General features: G+C 50.7%; 1 protein-coding gene across 2 annotated transcripts in view; it reads right to left on the bottom strand.

Moving 5' to 3' along the window:
- The window catches only part of ETS1 (ETS proto-oncogene 1, transcription factor), a 78,496-nt gene that overhangs the window by 42,204 nt on the left and 17,222 nt on the right, over nt 1-19,070 (bottom strand). Inside the window, exon 1 of one of the 2 annotated variants that reach the window (XM_076358712.1) lies at nt 6,581-6,689. The exons of the other annotated variant lie outside the window; for it this stretch is intronic. Within the exon in view, the coding sequence (XP_076214827.1) occupies nt 6,581-6,650 (70 nt within the window). The 5' untranslated portion in view covers nt 6,651-6,689. Of the gene's footprint in view, nt 1-6,580; nt 6,690-19,070 lie in introns of those variants that run through there. 2 annotated transcript variants of the gene reach the window in all.

Raw genomic sequence — 19,070 nt, 5'->3', positions numbered from 1 at the left:
TTTGCAAGGGTCACCTTCGCATCCGAGACCACTAGAGAGACGTTATCTCGGGAGCCATCTCACAATTTTGCGATAGGCAGGACTCAAGTGGCCCCCCCCCCTCAAATTCCACCGCACCTGGGAAAAATGTAGGAGCTTGTAGGAGAATCAATAAATATTTATTGTTTTACCAGCAGTATTTTGACTGGAGATGTAAGCATGGCCTGACGCCAGGGAAACCAGAGCCTTCTTGGCCAGCGCTGCAAACAAATTTTTTTCTGTATCTAGTTGGAAGATTATAAACTATACAATGAAGAAAAAAAAAAGAAACACAGGCAGTGAGCAGCTTAGTCACGGAAGAGGAACAAAAGAGTTGAGATGCATAACTATGTCGCGGGTTAAAAAAAAAGGGGGGATGCAGGCCCAATTTTTGGCTGCGAGACAGCTGTACAGTTTATATCAGCTACAGATTTGTCCCACTGGCTTCTGCAGTGATGAGGCTTTACGCTGGATCACAGCATATATCCCCGGCTTCAGTGGAGCTATGCTGATTTGGACAAGCTGCAAACCGGCCCGTAACTCGCAGCCGAGAAGCAAATCTGGGGAGTCAGGTCTCGACCTACGGAGGCACAATTCTGCACCCATAAGGAAGACCCCAGTTTCCACGGGGATCCCCAAACTCAAGTGCAATGAAGAGTCAGTCCCTGGCTCCAGGGGCATTTTAATGCTCAAGTAAGGCAGATCATCCCCTCCTTCTTCACTTCAATTAGTCCCCTGGCACCATCCTACCAAGCACAGGTCTTCCCCCGAGCGAAATTTGTAAGCCTGGAAGATGCCAGCAGCTCCATCCTTTGGATCCATTCCAGGGACAGCAATGACACTTGCTCTCCTCAGTCATGTAATTTGCTCGCCTTGTGCCCACGCAAGGAGCAACTGACAGTGCAAAAAGGAAAAGACCCTTTCTTTCCCAAAATCCCATCTGATATCGGTGCCACAACTGAAAACAGCCGTTCCGGGCGACACATCTGCAAGTTTACATCCCTGAACCGTATTCAGACAAAAGCCTGCTCTTACTCACACCTACCTCTTCCCCAAGTGCCTGAGATGTATCTGCTCGCACCGAAACAGCAACTGGTGAAGAACACCAAGCCACCTTCCATTTTGCCTCCAGCATCAAACTCTAATGCCAAGGTCTAACCACAGGACGACCTTCACACTGCTGTTTCCCTAAACCTGGTTTCCACTGCCCCCCCAGCTCAGCCACACAGCAGGGATTCATCCAGGAGGATGCAGTTGCTGCTTTTTCACTCAAAAGCTGGTTCCCCTGGTAAAACTCAGCGTGCCATAGTCCCACCAGAGAGCGCGCACGCTCCCAGCTACTTGCTGCCTGCCTGCCAGCAATCTGCTATGGATTTGGGAGAGCGGGATGGCATACGACGTGCTCATCAGCTCGCTTTGGAGAGCTCAAGCGTGGCATTCCAGCATGAGACTGTGTTATCCTTTCATTTTATAAGGCCTATCGAAGCATGGCACACCGTAATTACATGGCAAATTAGCGGCCTCTTCGTGTAACTACACTGTAATTACACAGTTGTTACATGCTTTGGGGAGTTTATGATGAAGAAGTGGAAGGAATGGGGCTTTGCTCCTTTTTCCTGGAAATCTCACTCCCTGTACCCAGGTTAAAAATGCTGTAGTCAGGGATGTGCTTTAGTTGGTGTATCCCTGAAGGAAAGGTCTATGGAGTTGCCCTCTTTCCACCTCTTTTCACAGCTTTGTCCCTTAAGTAGACAGAAGTTGACACTAAAGAAGTTGGAGCTGGTGGCAGCCAGGTGCAGGCAGTCCCCTCCCTCCTGGGAAACTATCATTCCCCCATCCTAGCTGGATACCACAGTAATGGGCATTTTGTAAGTGCATAGAAAGATAATTGCTCTTTTTCAGTTCAAATTCTCACCTCCTCCACAGGCAATCAGAATCGAAAAAGCCAGAGGAGCCCAAAGCCCTCAATTTATTAGTCTCACCCTTGTTGGCTGATGATTCATGCTCACACACAGCAATACACAGCCAAAGCTGAGCTCTCACCTTTGCTGTTAATGCAGAAGCAAAAGCATTCAGAAAGATGCCGGATGCAATTCTCTGCATCCCTGAAATCACCTTTTAGTGCTTGTTTCCTTTCCCCAGGCTTTGCTGGGCTTCCAGGCAAACACTCTGGCATTTTGTGTGTGCGCAGCCCATCCCAGTGGGGACAGGTAAATGCTCTTCCAGTACAACTGATGCAGAGGAAGGGACAGAGAACATCTCGAAGCAGAGAGGGAAATGCTGGTGTTCTACTCCCGTGTTTCATCCCGCATGCAAAAACGTGACCATGCAAGCCACCAACAAGACCGATCTCTTAACAGCAGCAGGGAAACTGAGTCACTCAGCGGCCAACACAGCTGTAGGGACCAACCTGGGGTCCGAGTGCTGTGCAAGAATAACACAGGATCAAACCTTCCTTTTCCGAAGAGAAGATGTTCCAGGTCCCTGTGCACTACTCTTATCCCCAACCAGCTCAGCAAATTGACTCCCCTTGAATGGGCTGATCCAGCTGTGACCCTATCCTGTGCACATATATAAAGACCTGACAGCGAAGGTATGGTTGGAAACGTGCCCTCCCTAGACAAGATAGAGGGAAGGATGAAGGATCCCATCCTAAGACCGCAATGAAGACGCATTCAGACTCCTAAAGCACTTTGCTATTTCCCTGCAGCAAGGCACTGAGGAGGAGGGTATGCATTTGCCAGAAGACTCGCTTTCAGTGCAAACCCCCTTATTTGCCTGCATTGAAAGTGAAAGCAAAGGACAAAAAGAAAAGATTGACCTGGCTATGGGAAGGGGAAGCGGCGCATGATTCAGGCAGGTCCTACATCCAAATATACACTGCATAGAAGCTGTCCGCTTCCCTGTACCCTGAAGCAATCACAGCAGGAGAAATCTTGCTTCAGCCCCGACCCGACGTTGTCCCAAACCCTAAACAGAGGGAAAGGCTCTTGCCAGATAAAAATACATCCCTGGGATGCCACCCACGCACAGGCCATGGAAACAACACGTCTGTCTCACAGCTGTCCTTAGGGTACGCATGGGAAGCGTCCTTCCGTCCCCCAGCAGTCAGGATTTCTACGCTGCATGTGCACAGACCAATTCCTCTTTTCATGCCAGGCAGGAACAAATCCACCACCGTGCCCGTAACACACCTCCAGAGAAAGGAAGCAAGAGGGGGAGTGGATGCAGAAGGACGGGGAGCCCAGCATCTCTGCCTCGCCTGTGATGCCCAGCATCACCACCTGCCATTATAACCCTTCTATGGTACCCTGTGGGATGCCCTGGGGGCAGCAAGTCAGCAGCTTCATTAGCAAGAAATGTCGTTATCTCTCAGTACTTGGGAGTCCCAATTACACGCTGCCAGCTTCCAGCAAGGGTTCCGGAGCTGCTTTTAACTCTGACCACAGAGAACAAACAGAGCTTTGCAGAACTGGAGGAAACAAATTGATTTGCGGAGGGCAACATTTACCAGTCGCAAGGTTAAGTTCCCATTAGGGTTGATTTTCACATGGTTTGGGTTTCTAACTGTCTGAAGAAAAGCCGGTAAACTAAGTCCCACCAACCCATTGGTGGATCAGTCACATATCTGCAATCAAAAGTGATGTTACCATCTACTCTATCTGATCCTTATAATGAAAACGCATGCACATACAACTTGTATATTAAAGGAGAAGCCCACCACCGTGGTTTTTTGGCTCCTGACCTACTCATCTCACTCACACATTCTTGCTGGCAACAGGGGGGAGGAATTTGGCTTTGGAAGCTTTGTACAACTTCACATCCCTTTCAGGTTATTTTTAAACCCTTTGGACACACTACAAATCCCATCTAACTTTTACACGCAGAGGTTGCCTGCGCGCGTGGGTTGGAGCAGGGTTTTATTTCAGGGGAGTGAGGGGGGGACGGTACTGTGCGGCCAATGCACCTACAAAAAACTAGTTTTACAGGGCATCAAGCACCTGGCACATTAAACATCTTGCACAAGTGAAAACCTATGCCTGTAGCGACTCTCTCTGCGTAAGGTTAACCCTATGGATACAGTGAAGCAAATCTGCTTTGCTGCTTGCTGGCATGTAAAGGAATGAGGACTCCTTCTCAGCGAGACTGATGCTCATTTTTAAGTGAGGGGCAATGGGCACATTTGGTGGCAGATTCAGCAACGAGACCAAGGGCTGAACGAGCCGTCAGGGAGCGGTTAAGTCATGAGACTCAGTCCAAAACAGACAGGAGTAGAGAGAAGTTATGGCATCGCTGGATCCCAGAAACATAAGGTAGCAGCATCCACACTCCTTCTCTCAACATCAGTCCTACCAAACAAGAAAGCTTCAGCATTCTCGAAAAAGTTAGAGGGGAAATGAGGTTAAGCCAGCTAATTGACAACATTGACCTTTTTGGCTCAGAGTGTTAGCGCAGCCACCAAAACAGAAGCGACTGCAGCTGAAGTCGACAGACACTCAGCTCTTTTTTACCTTTTTGGTTTTTGTTTTTCAGCGCTCTTCCTGCCAAAGTTTAAACTTTGGGTCAACTCTAAAAATGGCTTGCTGACATAAGCTGCAGAAGAGCTTTCATGGAGAGAAGAAAATGAACTTAAGGCAGCGTGAAACACCAAGTCCTCACTTTAGGCACAAGGCAATTACATTGATCCAATGCTCAAACACCTCAACAACACAGACACCTCTGTAACATGCACGTCTCCCATGCCAGGAGACGTGTAAATTTAAACAGATAGTTTGGTCTGAACTGAAAAATAAACCCCACATCCTCCCAGCCCTGCCCCAATGGACCAGGTGTTTCTTCCTATCCCATTTTCTTCCCCTGCAAGCAAACTGACTGCTGTCACGACCTGAAGCACAGGAATGACTTTCCAGTAAATGTTCTTTTAATCAAAGCTTTAGGAAATAGGCACAAACAGGTCCTCAGCTCCACCACAGCCTCTCATTTAACCTGCATAGGTGCTTTGGAAAATCATCCTCAGCGTCCCCATTGCATTTTGAAGCCCGGCCCTTCAGAGCCCACACCTCAAAGCCAGGCTCAGCCTTGCTGTCAGAGGCACAGAGCACCGAAATAGCTATAGCCAGAGACCGGGTCCTCTCTATGTGCACGTAGAGCGGAAAGATGGATCATGCAAAAGACACTCTCCCCGCATCGGACACCATGTAGCCCATCAGTGGCAGATCCCCCAGGCATGTGCTGACTTACTGGAGCTCTCTGCAGACAAGCTGATCCCACACAAGCATCTATTTTAAGTCTGAGCACCAACCCCTGCGTCGCTCCAGCCCCCCTTGCACTCCAGCAGTCAGCTGTCATTTTATTTCCCACATGCAGCCTGAAATCATATTGCCTGGCAGGAGTTGAGCCCCCTTTCTGGGTTTCCTAGAAACTTGCTAAGTGGCAAAGAAATGCACAACTCTATCTTTAATTTGATTTTCTTCAGCGCACCAGTGCTGCACAAAATCCAGCAAACCTCCACTTCAGTACAGTGGGAATTACAGCAGGGAGAGGTGAAGCAACAGGACTCATTTCACCCTCCCTTGTACCCAAAAAGAGACGTTTTTTTCCCTGCAGGCCCTCCAAGCACCATCCTCTACCTCAGCTGAGCAAGGCAGAAGTCAGTTGAGCGTCTGGGGTCAGCAGGCAGTCAGACGACATCAGTATGTGAACAACAGCCCTTATTATGGTAAAGGCTCAACTATTAGTGTTAACCACAGCCAGCAGCAGCTAAACTTATCGCTACAACATAAAAAAAACACACGCCTCGTTTCAGCAACATGTTGCTATCTTCCCCGATAGCTCCTGCACCCTTCCTCCACCCATTTCTCCAGCTCCAGAGAGGGGGGAGAAAACAAATCAAAGCAGCGGGCTTCCCTGGTTTAAACGTGGTAAATCTAGAGGAGGTACCGCTGGAGTTTTGTTTCCCAAATACTAGCAGCGCTTGGACCACACAAGACATTTCCAGCGAGGGATGGGGGGAACGTACATCCCAGATAAGGAGCTTGTGCAGGGCTGCCAGCCCCGGCGTGGCTCACCTACTCGGGAAAGGGTAGGGGTGCCCTGGGGAGCTCGTAAAAAAAAAAGGCCATCCGAGTGCATCTCTCCTGCCTCCCAGCCGGAGGTGCTTGCCTACATCCCCGCAAGGATGCCAGAAGCATGAGAAAAGGAGGCTGGAGGGGCGGCGGGTTGTTTTATAAGAGAAAGGGGGGTTGGGGGGGGGGGGGATGTGGAAAGTCTTAAAACTGCTCGGTAAGCAAGTTCGCCTTCCCCCAGCGGTGCTGCGGGGCAGAGCCGGGGGAGCGCAGGGCCGGGCGGCACAGCCCGGGCGGCGCCGCTCCGCTGCAACTCGGGGGGTGCGTTTCATTTTCCCTTCCCAAAGACACCCCCCCCCAAAAAAAAACCCAAACAAACCCAACCCTCACCGGGCAGGTATTTCCCCACCACCGCCCTCGCTGCGAAAAAGGGGTAGAAGGGATCCACAGGGCTCCCCGGCGAGGGGGGGACGGGGAGGGGAGGGCAGGGCGCTTACCGGGGGACGGGAAGAGCTCGATGTCCACCTTCTCCGTCTTGATGATGGTCAGGTCCACCGCCGCCTTCATGGCTGGAGCAGCGCCGCGGGGGCGTCGCGCCGGGACCGGGGGGCGGCGGCGGCGGCTGCTGAGCCCCGCCGTGCGCGGAGCGGGGCGCCCGGGGCAGCGGCGGCCGGGCGCCTGCCTGCCTGCCTCCCTCCTCCTCCTCCTCCTCCTTCTCCTCTTCCTCCTCCTCCTCTCTCCTTCCTTCCGCGCTCCCTCGCTCCTCTCTCCTGCTCCGCTCCTTTCCTCCGCCGCCCCTTCCGCGCTCCCTCGCTGCCGCTCCGCCTCGCCCGTCCCCCGCCGCCGCCGCCGCCCCGGCCCGGGCTGAGCCGCCGAGGGGAGGGCGCTGGGCCGGCCCCGAGCGGTGACAGCGGCGGGGAGGGACCCGCCTGCCCCCGCCCCGGAGGCGGCCCCGGCACCCGGCGCCGCGGGGAGCGGAGCCGGCGCTGCCCCGGGGTCCGGGGGGGAGCGGCGCGGCGCGGGGAGGCGAGAGGTCCGGGGGGATGGAGGATGCGGGGTGATGGGGGGTGCGGGGTGATGGAGGGGGGTCTCAGCGCATCTGGCACAAAGTTGGGTGCTGCTGCGCCTCCGCCACAACCTCCGCTTGCATCCCAGCCCCAAAACACGAAGGGAAAAAGGGAGTTGCAGTTTTAGCACGGGAAAATGCCGCTGGCTGCACGCAGCCCAGGGCCTGTCGAAAACCGACGTTTCTTGAAACCAGGCCAGTTGCCTTCACCCTGCCTGTCACGACACGAACCACGATGCGAACTTGCACGCTCGCATCACCCTTTCACGCTCGCATCACCCCTTCACGCTCGCATCACCGGCTCTGCTGCCCGCTCGGAGTGGCCTGATCCTCTCTCACCCACAAGCGCATCCGAATGTGTGGGTACGGTCAGGGCAGAGCGTGTGTGCACAAGCACGCTCAGTCGGTGACGGGTGATGGCCAGGGGTGGTTGTTCAGGGTGTGCTTCGTACAGGTGGGAGGCCAAAAAGGTTTGGGAACTGACTGGATAAAAAGCATCTTAAAGATGCAAGACAAGTATCATGCCAGCATGGCATGAAGTTAACAGCAAAATATCGTTTTTCACATGAAATATGTTTTATTATATTTAGGTAGCACAAACTTCAGACCACAAACGGCAGAGCAGAAGGGAGATTATGACTCACAGATGTCAATTTACCGGTACAAGTGTTTAAAAAAAAAAAAAAAAAGTCATTAGCAACCAGCTCTTGTGGTTCTCTCACTCCGAAAGTCTTAACAGTCTCCGACACACTGGCAGAGACCAGGCTGCTCTGATCAAAGATGGGCTCAAATGAACATCCCGGCTGTAACGGGGGTGAGAGGGCAGCGACGTGAGTCAGCCTCCGGGGTTCAAGGCTGCCTGCTAACCCGTAGGATGAACCAGGGTCCTGTTTGCAAACACCATAGAAACCTTCAAACGCACTGAAAGATGAGCTGCAGTTGCAAACACTGCAGCTCAGGATTATTTCTAGCTTCTTCAGCAGTGCCTTTCTCAGACGCCTAAGGCGTCTATATATAAATATTATAGAAGAAAAGTTCATGTAAGTAAAAGGAGCTGCGAGGTGCCGGGGCCAGAATTCGAGAGCCTGATTCTGGCTCGCACGAGCAGCTGGTTTTACCCAGGCAGATAGCTCAAGACGCAGCCAGCAGGAAGTTTGAGAGCTAGCAAAGCCGGGCACCAGCCGGCACCAGTTAGCACCAGCCGAAAGTTCATCTTTCAGGTGCCTCACCCATTGACAAGCACTCGCCTTTCCAATTTTACAGGCAATTGTGTTTCCAATTTACTTGCAAGCTCAGTTATGGGCAACCTACTCCTGCAGCAGCAGAGTAGGACCAGCGACTCGCTGTGTGACCAATATATAACCTCCCTCCACTGATTCCCGTGTGCTTTGGAGAACCTGAGCTGTGCTCAGGCAGGGCACGAGGTTTGAAACCTCAGGTGGTGGGTCCTTGGTTTGAAACCTACCACAGGAATGAAACTGGAAATCCAAAAGTGAAAAGAGGATGGCTGTAAGGATAAAACTTGGTCCCCATTGCCTCTCCCTGTACAGGATAATGTGCTTGCACCCGTCCTTTGTTTTGGCTTTCTTTCCCCTCTTCCCTATACGGGATGGACAGCAATGTTTGAAGGAAGAAACTATAGAGAGGAGATTTAGCAGAACGTTTCCCGTTGAAAATCAAAAGGGGATTCAGGAGAAACGGCTGCCTTTCTATGTGATCCCTTCCAGAGCAGGCTTGGGAAGAAAAACCCGATGCAGTTATCACAGCCTGACGACCTTTCCCTTCCTACACTTTGCTCGGCGCGCTGCAAACTCCCGGGCGAGCACGCGCGCGCAGGCAGGCTGCGATCCTGCGGTGGGGTGAGTGTGGGAGAGTGCATGCGTGTGTGCACGCTGGTGCGGGGGGACCGATTTACGCAGCTGGCTGCGAGCTCCTGGCCGCAGCAATGAAGCCATCAGAAGGCACCTGCGGTCCCAACCGTATTGAAATGACCCGAGTGTTCCCCCCGATTCAGCGGCGCTCGATAATCTACCCTGCTCAGAGTGAGCACAGCCTCCTGCAGCAAACCACAATCCCCAGACTGAAACAGAAGAGGAGGCGTGCAGTGAGGTCGCCGGGGCTCACCCGAGCAGGCGCTGATGGGGACAGGCTGTCGACGCCACATAGGAGAAGGCTCTCGTGAGCAGAGATGGTCCTGGATGGAGCTGCCGGTGGGATTAAAAAGTGGCACCAGAGGAGGCAGCGGCTGCCCCTGCGGTGTCTGTGCTTTAGCCTTCTCCCATGGGCCGATGCGTTTGGCTCGGCCTCTCCTGCAAGCGTGACAGTCTTAAGGACTGGCTGAACTCCAGTGCACCTGTAATGGGGCTCCTTCTCTTCTGGACCAGCACAAAGGCTCTAATAAAGATCTTTCTCGCAGCTTGTGTGTTTTTTATTAGGAAAGATACACACGCTCTTGGCATCCTGGCTCAGTCCTGATCCCACAAAGCCGATGACACTAAGCCACAGCTTGGTGCAGTATGGCTGCAGCGAAGCTTTGAGCTTCTCCACTCCTCTGCCTCACCCCCCCCTCCATGCTTCCCCAAATTTCTGTTTCATTTTGCTTGTGCAACGTATGGCAGCCCCTACATGCGGGGAAACTAGAAATACTTCCAAAAGTAACAGCGGGGCAAAAACCCTCAAGTGGAGGAAAAGAATTGAGAGGCTGCGGACAGAGATTTCCTCCCAGGGCAGCTGAATCTCTCCTTCGAACTCGACTCCATCCTAGCGGCCGCCTTAATTTGCGTTCACTTCAGAGCCTGTAACATGAAAGCCCTGGCTCTGAACTCCAGCTGAGCCGCTCAATGGCTCAGTGTTCGCAGAAGGCATGGAAGGAATCCATTGATTAGTTTCTTCAGCTGGGATGTGACCATTTGGAGCCCAAGACCTGCCAAACATGACTTTGCCTCAGCAACTGGTTCCTATTTGCTGCTTACAGGCTTTAGAAAAATCTTTCCTCTTCCACATCCAAGTCTCACCCTCCTTTTCCATTCTGTCGTTACTCAACGTTAATATCTATTCAGGCTCTCTCCTGTCGAGGGAGGATGCTGAGTTGCGGAGAACAGCCCTCCTGCCATTAATATAGCCAAAAGATTTTGCCGTTGATCAGAGATAACCATCTGCCCTCCCTCCACAATGCAGCCTGACTGTTTTTCAACAGTTTGGAACAAAGAAAGGACGGGCAGTAATGCCACATTGTTCCCAGGGACGCTGACTAACCTTGGTTTAAAAGAATAATAAAAATTATTCATTTAGCATCGAGGAAAGGTATTACGAGACCGGAGCCTTTGCCATGATTTCCAAACGCGCAGTGCGGGCAGGACTGCTCTTCCACGATCTCTCTCCTAGCTGGGGCCGGCTCACTCCCTTCGGCAGAGCCAAATTCGCTCCTGTCACGGCCCTTTTGCAAACGGGCAGCTGCTGGCTCTTCTCCAGATGTTATGGAGCAGGGACGGCTTCTCCTCTCCCTCAGATCTACCCACTCTCATTTCAGCAGGCTCAGGATTAGGTGTTACCGGTAGTCTGGAGAAGGAGCTTTTCCTAGCACCGCTGCTACCAAAACGCAGCCACCTCTGGGGTGAAATACAACGGCTACGTAATAACAGGGAGCAACACCACCCAGCTGTTATGGACAGGAAATGAAGAACACCATATCCAATTAAAACTGCAGGGGGATATTTATGGCAGAACATAATTAGCCAAATTGGAGCCTTCCCCAAAACTGCCGTGGGATTTTTAATGACCGCAAGCGGTCAGGGCTTCAGTTTGATGTTTTGTCAAGTAAACAATATCCAGAGGGCATGAGACAAAAATCAGGAGCAAAGGGGAAGGGGGGGGAAAAAAAAAGCGTCGTGCAATTCCAGGGAGAAACGGAGACATGAAAGGATTTATCGTAAGGGGGACATTGTTGGAAAGAGCAGCAGCCACCACTCCAAGAAAGGAAAGAACAGGGAGGTGGCTCTGGGTGTGGAGGTGGCCCTCTGCAATGAGAGGAAAGAGCAAGCAGCTGCCATGACTGTTCCCCAGGGAGATACCTTTCCTGGAATTTAAAATGATATGAGAAATTCTTTCAAGCACAGTAATAGCTGGGAAGTATTTGAGTGAGTTGTTTTACGCTGGTAAAAGGAGGCTGGATTAGTAGTCCCAGTGCCTACAGCCTCCCCTTTTTGGCTAAGCAAGCGGGCATGGAAATAGAGCTCATTAGTCAGCACGCACTGTGTGTGCCCCCCAGGCTGTCTGTAGAGAAGGCAGCCTGCTCTCAGATCTAGCATTTGTGGCCAGGAGGTGATGACCATCACGAAAGCATTGGCTCCTCCGTGACCCAGATGGCTGTAGCCTCTCCTCGCTGCTCCGCGCTATAGGGTTGGAGTCACGGAAAGTCCCCATCCTCCACGCTGCCTGCATTAAAAGCAAGTTTCTGTTCACGCTGCGGAGATCCAGACTTCAGGCCCCGGCTCAGCCCCGAGACAGCGCTGCTACAATACCGTCCTCTGATTGCCCTCCAGGCGCGAGCAGAGGAAGCCGCCTCCAAGCCTCCCCGACTCCTGCTCTCATTAACTTCCCAGCGGAGATGGCTCACAAAAGCATCTTTGTGGCCAGATAGGAGTCAGGACTCCAGTGCACACACATCCCCGCGTGGCTGCGAGGGAGCGACAGCTCCGGTTGACATGCCATAGGTACCTCAATCAACAGTCTCGCAAGCTGCTTGAGCATCTTCAAGTGCCTCCTGCTATTGGTTTCCCAGAGGTCCCATGCTGATTCATAACCTGATTAGCTAATCTGGGCTCGAGCAATGTAATTCTGCCTTGAAGTTCGTTGGCGGGGGGTGCTGTCACTCACTTGTTACCCTGCTGGAAGAACTGGCTGGATGGAAAATCCTCGTAAGCTGTTCTGCGGCGCTGTTTGCTCTTGGTACATTTCCCCTCTCCTTCTCAAGTAACAGCACTGAGTTCTTGGTAAACATAACCTGAGGATTTTTGCTGTTTAACTCTTGATATTCGCAATTACTCTGAGCACGCACAGACGATACACATCAAAGCTCACCTGTAGGACCTCTCATCTTTGGTCAGATCTCTTGGGCAGCCTCCTTCATAGCAGAAACCAATGCAGCCAGCTCAGACTTAAGCAACATATCTCTGCTTGCGACTTCACCCTTGGCTTTCACCGATCTCTGGCGACAGAAGTTACTGAACCAATTTCTGATGGTCCTTGAGATCCCCTTCCCTGGGACACAGGTGAGGGATTACAAAGGAGAGGCAATGAGATCATTGCTAATAAAGCAGATCTCCTGGACAGCTAGACTGTATTCACCAACACTTATCTGCTCTTTCAATCTTTCAAAAAAACCACGAACAACAGAAAAAGACCTACTGCTTCAAGAAATACCAAGTTAACAGCCACATCTCGCTTTCATGAAGGTGCCAGGAGCCACACAAGCACCTCCCAAGGAAGGTCAGTCCAGCACCAACCTCTAGTATACAAATTCACAGCCTAAGAAATGACAGCCACTAGAAAAACACGCTTGCAAGCAGCCAGTTGGAAGTAGTCAGCGCGGGGAAATAAAACACTTGACTGCAATGACCCCCAGGTTAACGCTGTGGCCAGGACAGAGGGGTTCAAGAGATGGAAGTTTAATTCCTGGTCAATATTTCCACATGACCTCTTACAAACCTTCGTGCCTCCATCCCCCTTTTTTAATGAAACGACACTTTCTCGCTTCACAAGGGGCTGGGAGCATCAGTTCGGCAATCCTGAAGGAAAAGCTCAGGGGCTGGGGACCGTGACGGGGTCTCACCAGAGTGAAATTTGAGGGGAAAGCTCAGGAAAGAGAACTGGGATTCCTGTCCCTTGTCACACAGGACCCTGGGAGGCACAGATACTGCATCCACAATGGCCAAGATCCCTCTAGCCCAAACCACTGTCCCACCACGGTTATGAGATGACAGGTGCATACAGCCAGTCTATGGAGATAATTTGGCGATGGGCACAATTACCCCCCGTACACCATGCCCACAGCAAGGGAATTACAGGATGAGACCCACACTAGCAATTAAAGCCCTAAAGCTGCCCTCTCCAGATAGGCTCTGCCGGCAGAGACACCCCTTCAGCCCGCCGCACTGCTCCTGGGATGAAGGATTCGCCCGCGTACGTGTTTCAAAGAGGAAAAACCCTCGCCCGGCGCTGGAAACCTCCTCGCTTGCAATTGTCTCTGCTTGGCAACCCGGCCCAATAGTGAATAAACGACAGAGAAATATTCCGCTCTACACGTGTTTGGGTTTTTCGGGGTGGTTTTTTTGGACGGCAATCCTGGCTCTGCAACAATACCAGTCTTGTTCGGCCCGCGCTACAGAGCAGGCTTGAATAGATCTGTCTAAAATTATAAGCGGGCAGCCCCTGGGCTCTGAGAGATCACAGGCCACATGCTGGGGCTGAACAAAGACTCTGCTATTTCCTAACAATTATCCCAGCTAAAAGGACATCTATCTCCTTCCATTAGAGCCACCACGTGCCTCCCAGTCAGTCCATTGTAAAGCTAATTAAATAACACGCCTCTCTCCCCATGAGGGTCTCCTGATTAGTTCGCCTTGGTCCTAAATCCTTGCTGGTGTAAATGGGGAAGAGACAGCTGGTCAGCAGGGGCCTGTGACTCCAGTGGAAGTATGGTCCCCCATCTACAGCTATCATCATCATCACCAGTTATTTCAGGTTTTTTAATTATCTTTGGAAAGCTGTTGAACAGAGATTTTGAGATACAACGGGGTTCAGCGCACAAACTGGTTTGCTTCCTTATCCGCTTCCCCACCGCCTGCAGCAAAAGTTGTGAAAACAGCTGATTTATTTATTATTTTGGGGGGCTTTGCTGCTAGTTGGAGGAAAAAAGCAGACGTAAATATTTTTTCTAAATATGTTCTAGGTTGATGCAAACCAGTTTGGGTTTTTTTTCACACACTTCTCATCAGGCTGAAACAGAGAAAAGAAAATAAACAAGGAAAATGGTGAGTCATTCAACCTGAGCTAAAACTTTCTATTTTGCACTTTTAAAATGGGAAGAAATTTCAAAATGAAAAAAAAAAAAGCCAATTAAAAGTAATCTTAACAAACCCTCTTTTCACCCAGTTCACCTCTTCGAGGAGATTTCTGTGGGAGGGGTAGGTCTCGGGTGCGGATGAGCTGAAATTAATCTCCCTTTTTAGCTGGGAAGCCCGATTCATGTTTTAGCATCATAAGTGAGATGAAAAAAAAAATATCTCTGACGCTTGGAGTTTCCTTCCAATCTGAAAATTAGTTCTGGCAAGTCAAGAAAATTCATTCAGACGATACACCAAACGTCACAGGGGCTGCCTGCAATGTCCTGAGCAATGCTTCAGGGAGGTCAGGGGCCACCACAACCCATCATCTGTCCCTGGACGAGGTCAACACGGCTCTTCTGCAATGCCCAACCTGCACCTGCTCAAGCCAAACGCCGCGAGCGGCTTTTCTCTCCGTCAACCCGTCCTGGTTCTTCAGAGTGAGCTACGTCTGCACCACCACGAGTGCACAGCCTCGCACAACAGCACAAAACTGCTAAATCGCTCCAGATGTTCAACACCTTTTCTCACACGCTCCCAAGACCCGGAAGAAATACAGTTTCCTTCTGCCAAGTCTACAGTCAGCAATAGTTGTGAATATCCCCTTTACCCCCTTTAAATCATTATTTTCCACCCTTGGCTATTTAAATCATTATTTTCACACTGAGAGAGCATGGCTGGAAAACTGGGAAGGTGGGTCAACAGACTAATGAGCTGATTTCCTGTGGACCTTCGGCTCCAGGCTTAAAACAGCTGGACCTGTCGCTACAGACGGAGCTCCATCCACCCAAGGAAAACAGAAAAACCCCATTCCTCAGCTCTCATGGTGGGGAGACAGTGGGAGGAAGGACATGGAGGAGGAGGCAGAGCTTGGTTTTGTTCTAATGGGAACGAAAGCTTGCTCCTGTTTTCCAAACCCACGAGCCGCCCGTGCTGCTCACAGCCATCCTGGGTAGCAGCCGCTGCTGGAGCCTGAGTGGGAAAATGCTGGGAAGCTTTAGAAACGCATCAGGGCTTGCCAGGAAATATGTTAATTAGTGTATGTGTATGCACGTCCATAGGGTTTTATTGTAAAAGCACAAGGATCAACTCATTGCCTATTGCTGTCAAAATCATATTTACCCTACACTCAGGAAATGCAAACATTTTACATCAACTAATCAAATTTTACAGGTACATATCAACAGGGCCAGATAAATCATCGTTAAAAGATGCTACATGACTCACTTGAAGGCCTAGAAGGGGCTAATACAAGAGTCAAGCCAAAAAACCACAGTTTGAATGTAACCGAGGAGCATGCTACTCAGCCCTCCGGCTGCTTTCAAACCCCAACAGCCAGGTCTGACTGCTTCATTCATCGCTAACCTACCAAGAAAAGGGCAAGAGCCAAGAAAAAGATGTCTTGTATTAACTGCCTGCCTCCCCTCACCCAGCTAGTGCCCTTGATCCCAAAGCTATGGGAATGGCTCCACAAGCCACTTGATTAATAAGAGCCCGGGGGGAAAAACCGTTTATATAACCTCGTCTTCTCTAAACTTCCTAAGTGCTTTAGAAAGTGGCTGCCCTGGAAACCCAAACTGGAAACGAAAAATATTATCTCTTCCATTTATAAACATCTCCGGTGCTAATGAAGTGAGGAGCAGCAGCAACGGGGAGGGGAGCGTCGAGATGCACTTGGCAGGCGTGGGAGAGCCCCGATAAAACCATTTCGTTTCAGGTGGGCGTGGAGCAGAAAATCCTCCCACCGTGGTCCGGTGCCACTGTAGCTGCTGACTACAGCGCTGCGAGGCCCCCAGGGAGGGATTTCAGGAGATGGATGGTTATGGAAGTATCTGCTACGCTAAACCCAGAGGCAGACCGACAGCCTTACTAGGTGCAAATGTGGGGGGAAGGAAGACAGGGCGACATGAATGAGCAAGAGCAGATGGATGAAATCTTAAAAAAATCAGTTCCCTTAACTTGGAGCTGTAGCTCGGATGAAGCATCACGTCCTGATACTGGAAAGCAGGGAGCGAGAATCGGTACTTACTGTGCACACATACTTTGTGGCTCAAACTGCACTGACCGGGTTCCTTGTGCATGTCAACAGAGCGCGTCTGTTTACACCAATCTGGTCTAAATAAACATACAAATGGTCCAGATTAAGCTCTTGGGTTCAACCACCCTCTGCCTTGCAGCCCCTCAGACACACATCTGAATCAGAGAGCCAGCAGAAGTAGTCTGCAGAATAGTCCAACCTATTTCTCCATTTTCTTTCCGTGTTGGCATTTCCCACGGAGATTTGTTTTTGCATCAACGCAGCCAGCACCAGAAAACGCTGAGTTTTAGCTGGAAATGTTTGGATTTCGTTTTGACAAAACAGTGATGATTTCCACAGAACAATCTGTCACTTTTGGCAGCAACAAGAAAAGTAAAAAAGACATATTTCATCTAGATAGGGGACTGAGCTGACACCCAGCCTGGAACTCTGCACAAGTGGAAGGCAAAGCAGGCTACGGGGTTGCCTCGTTATCCTGTCATTTTGATTACTGTAAAGCAAGGGAAACTGCTACTACTTTCATGTAGTAGCTGTTTGCCTGGATAGAAACACAACCAAAGCTGCCAGACAAAGAAGCATCTGGTCTCCTGGGGTTAGGCAGCAACTAGATGCAAAGCAGGGGAAGAGAAGGTCTGATCATCTCTGGAGGCATTTCACAGGAGATGTAGATACCCCAAGGTTGCAGCATGGCAAAGAGCTGGTCCAGGGCAGGACTGAGATGCCAGCTTTATTTCCATTACTACCTTCCATAATTATTCATGCCTCTTGAGCCTGCAAAACTGGGTTGAAATATCCCAAGTGCAGGCTCTTCTGTGAGATGCCTGGAACTGACCAAATTAGAAATTTTCCATGAACAGGCTCCCTTGGGGAACCTCCTCCTTTTTTCCTATTCTACCTCAATGCTGACATCAGTCTGGCCAAAACGAGTGCCCTCTAGCCCCTCTTGAACTTAGGATGTGGAGAGTGAATCATGCAAACCAGGGGAGAAAGGCATTCCTAACTCCTGAAAAATAGTTGCTGATGAGTTAGGGAGAAGTAGTTTGGGCCAGCTCTTCTTAGAAATCAAATCTCCGCTTTGGTGGAGCAGTTTCTCTTGCTTCATCCCATTTGTGCTACGGGAAGCACAAATATCTGCAAGTGTTTTTGCCGCCCCACGCGCCCCTGCTCACACAGCGTATGCCATGTCAGCGGCCTTGTTTCCCTTTCCAGGAAGGGAAGTCCTGTCATGAACTTTATTATATTGCTTTTTGGTGAGTGCGCCCACCCCCTCCATCGCTAAAATCAATGGCAGCGTTCCCACTGAGTGGGTTGAAGCCAACCCTGTTTTCCCGCGGTTTCACCGAGGGCTGCAGCCGGCTTCAGGGGTTTAGAGGCTAGATCCTGGCCTTGAATCCTAACCTGCCCTTGCAGTGTTGTGGAGGAAGAAAAAACACCGAAAGAGGAACCCTACCTCTAAGAGGGGATCAGAGGTCTCCGAAGGCAGCTCCCAAAGGATGGACCTGCGCTGCTCACGCTGGCTGAGAATCTCCTTTCATAAGCCTAATGCCGAAAATAAGCCCGCATGCAAATTCCACCCTCCATCCCATGCTTTTCCCACACCTCACTCGAGTCATTTGGAGGCCAGCAAGCCGCCCGCTGCAACTATCCCATGGCTCTTCTGCAGAGAAACCATCTTCCCGACGTACACACACAACCTCATGAGCCCTGCCTGCTGCCAGACAGGCAGCCTCCCTTGCCGAGAACCAGCTGCAGAGAGAAACTGTATTTCATCTATTGTGAAACAGCCAACAATTGACACGGTGCAACTTTTTCAAAGCCTATTGATACAAAACCCCACAGGGGAAGGTCCATCCGGTGGGCTGTGTAAACTTCAGCACGTGTTCAGCAGCTTCAAGGGCTCAGCCACACTAGCAGCTCAGTGTCGCTTAAGACGTCTATGGTTTTTTTTTTACAATATCAAGCACTTGTACAACACTGTTCTCCAGGGACTTCCAGCTACTTGCCTGACCTCAGTGAATTAAGCATTGCAATAAAATGTGCAATGAATTAATCATCTGCATCTCCAACGTGAGAAACTGCTACGCAGTGGCTCACAGGGAGCCTTTTGAATGATTTAGGCATCTCACTCCAATGGAAGTCAGTGGGGTTTAGATGCCTAAAGACTTTCTGTTAAGTGATGCAGCCAAGGTCTTCCAAGTCCCAGCTGTAAGACTCCGTAATCTCAGCCAGATCTCCTAGATCTGCTGTTCTTATCCCTGAGAACCCTTCCTTCATAAAAAAACCACAGATGCTGGGGAAGAGCCACCAGGACCTAGAGCTCAGGTGAATGAAACCACCCCACGGCCTGGGAAGAGGATGTTGCGTTATACAGACCAGGCGTTGCGGGGTCCTTTCAGTCAAACAGTTGATTGCTGCAAACCAGGAATGAAAAGGAGAGATGCTAAGAGCACAGCAAGAGAGCACAGATACCATATCTCCCCCCAGGAGCTCCAGACAAGGTGAGAAACTTAATGTGCACAAAACAGGATCTAGTCAACTAGGCACAGAAAGCACACTGCATTAGAGAAAGCTCAGACCTGGGTCTGCCCTGAAAAGGAGGAATTATTTCCACCCACAATTAACAACAGGGGCAGCTCGAGCTTATTTCTATTCAATTTTAGAAAGAGAGCAGAAAGATGCAATCCCTTACAGGGCTTTCAGGGAATATTGGTCCTAATCTTGTCCTTACTCTTGTGTGGCTCTAAGCATCGTATTTCTCCTTCCTGCTCTTCATCTATCCA

Source organism: Aptenodytes patagonicus, chromosome 23, assembly GCF_965638725.1.
Source record: "Aptenodytes patagonicus chromosome 23, bAptPat1.pri.cur, whole genome shotgun sequence".
Taxonomy (NCBI): Eukaryota; Metazoa; Chordata; class Aves; order Sphenisciformes; family Spheniscidae; genus Aptenodytes; species Aptenodytes patagonicus.
The sequence above is the reverse complement of the archived record's forward strand: the minus strand, read 5'-3'. Positions and strand labels throughout refer to the sequence as shown.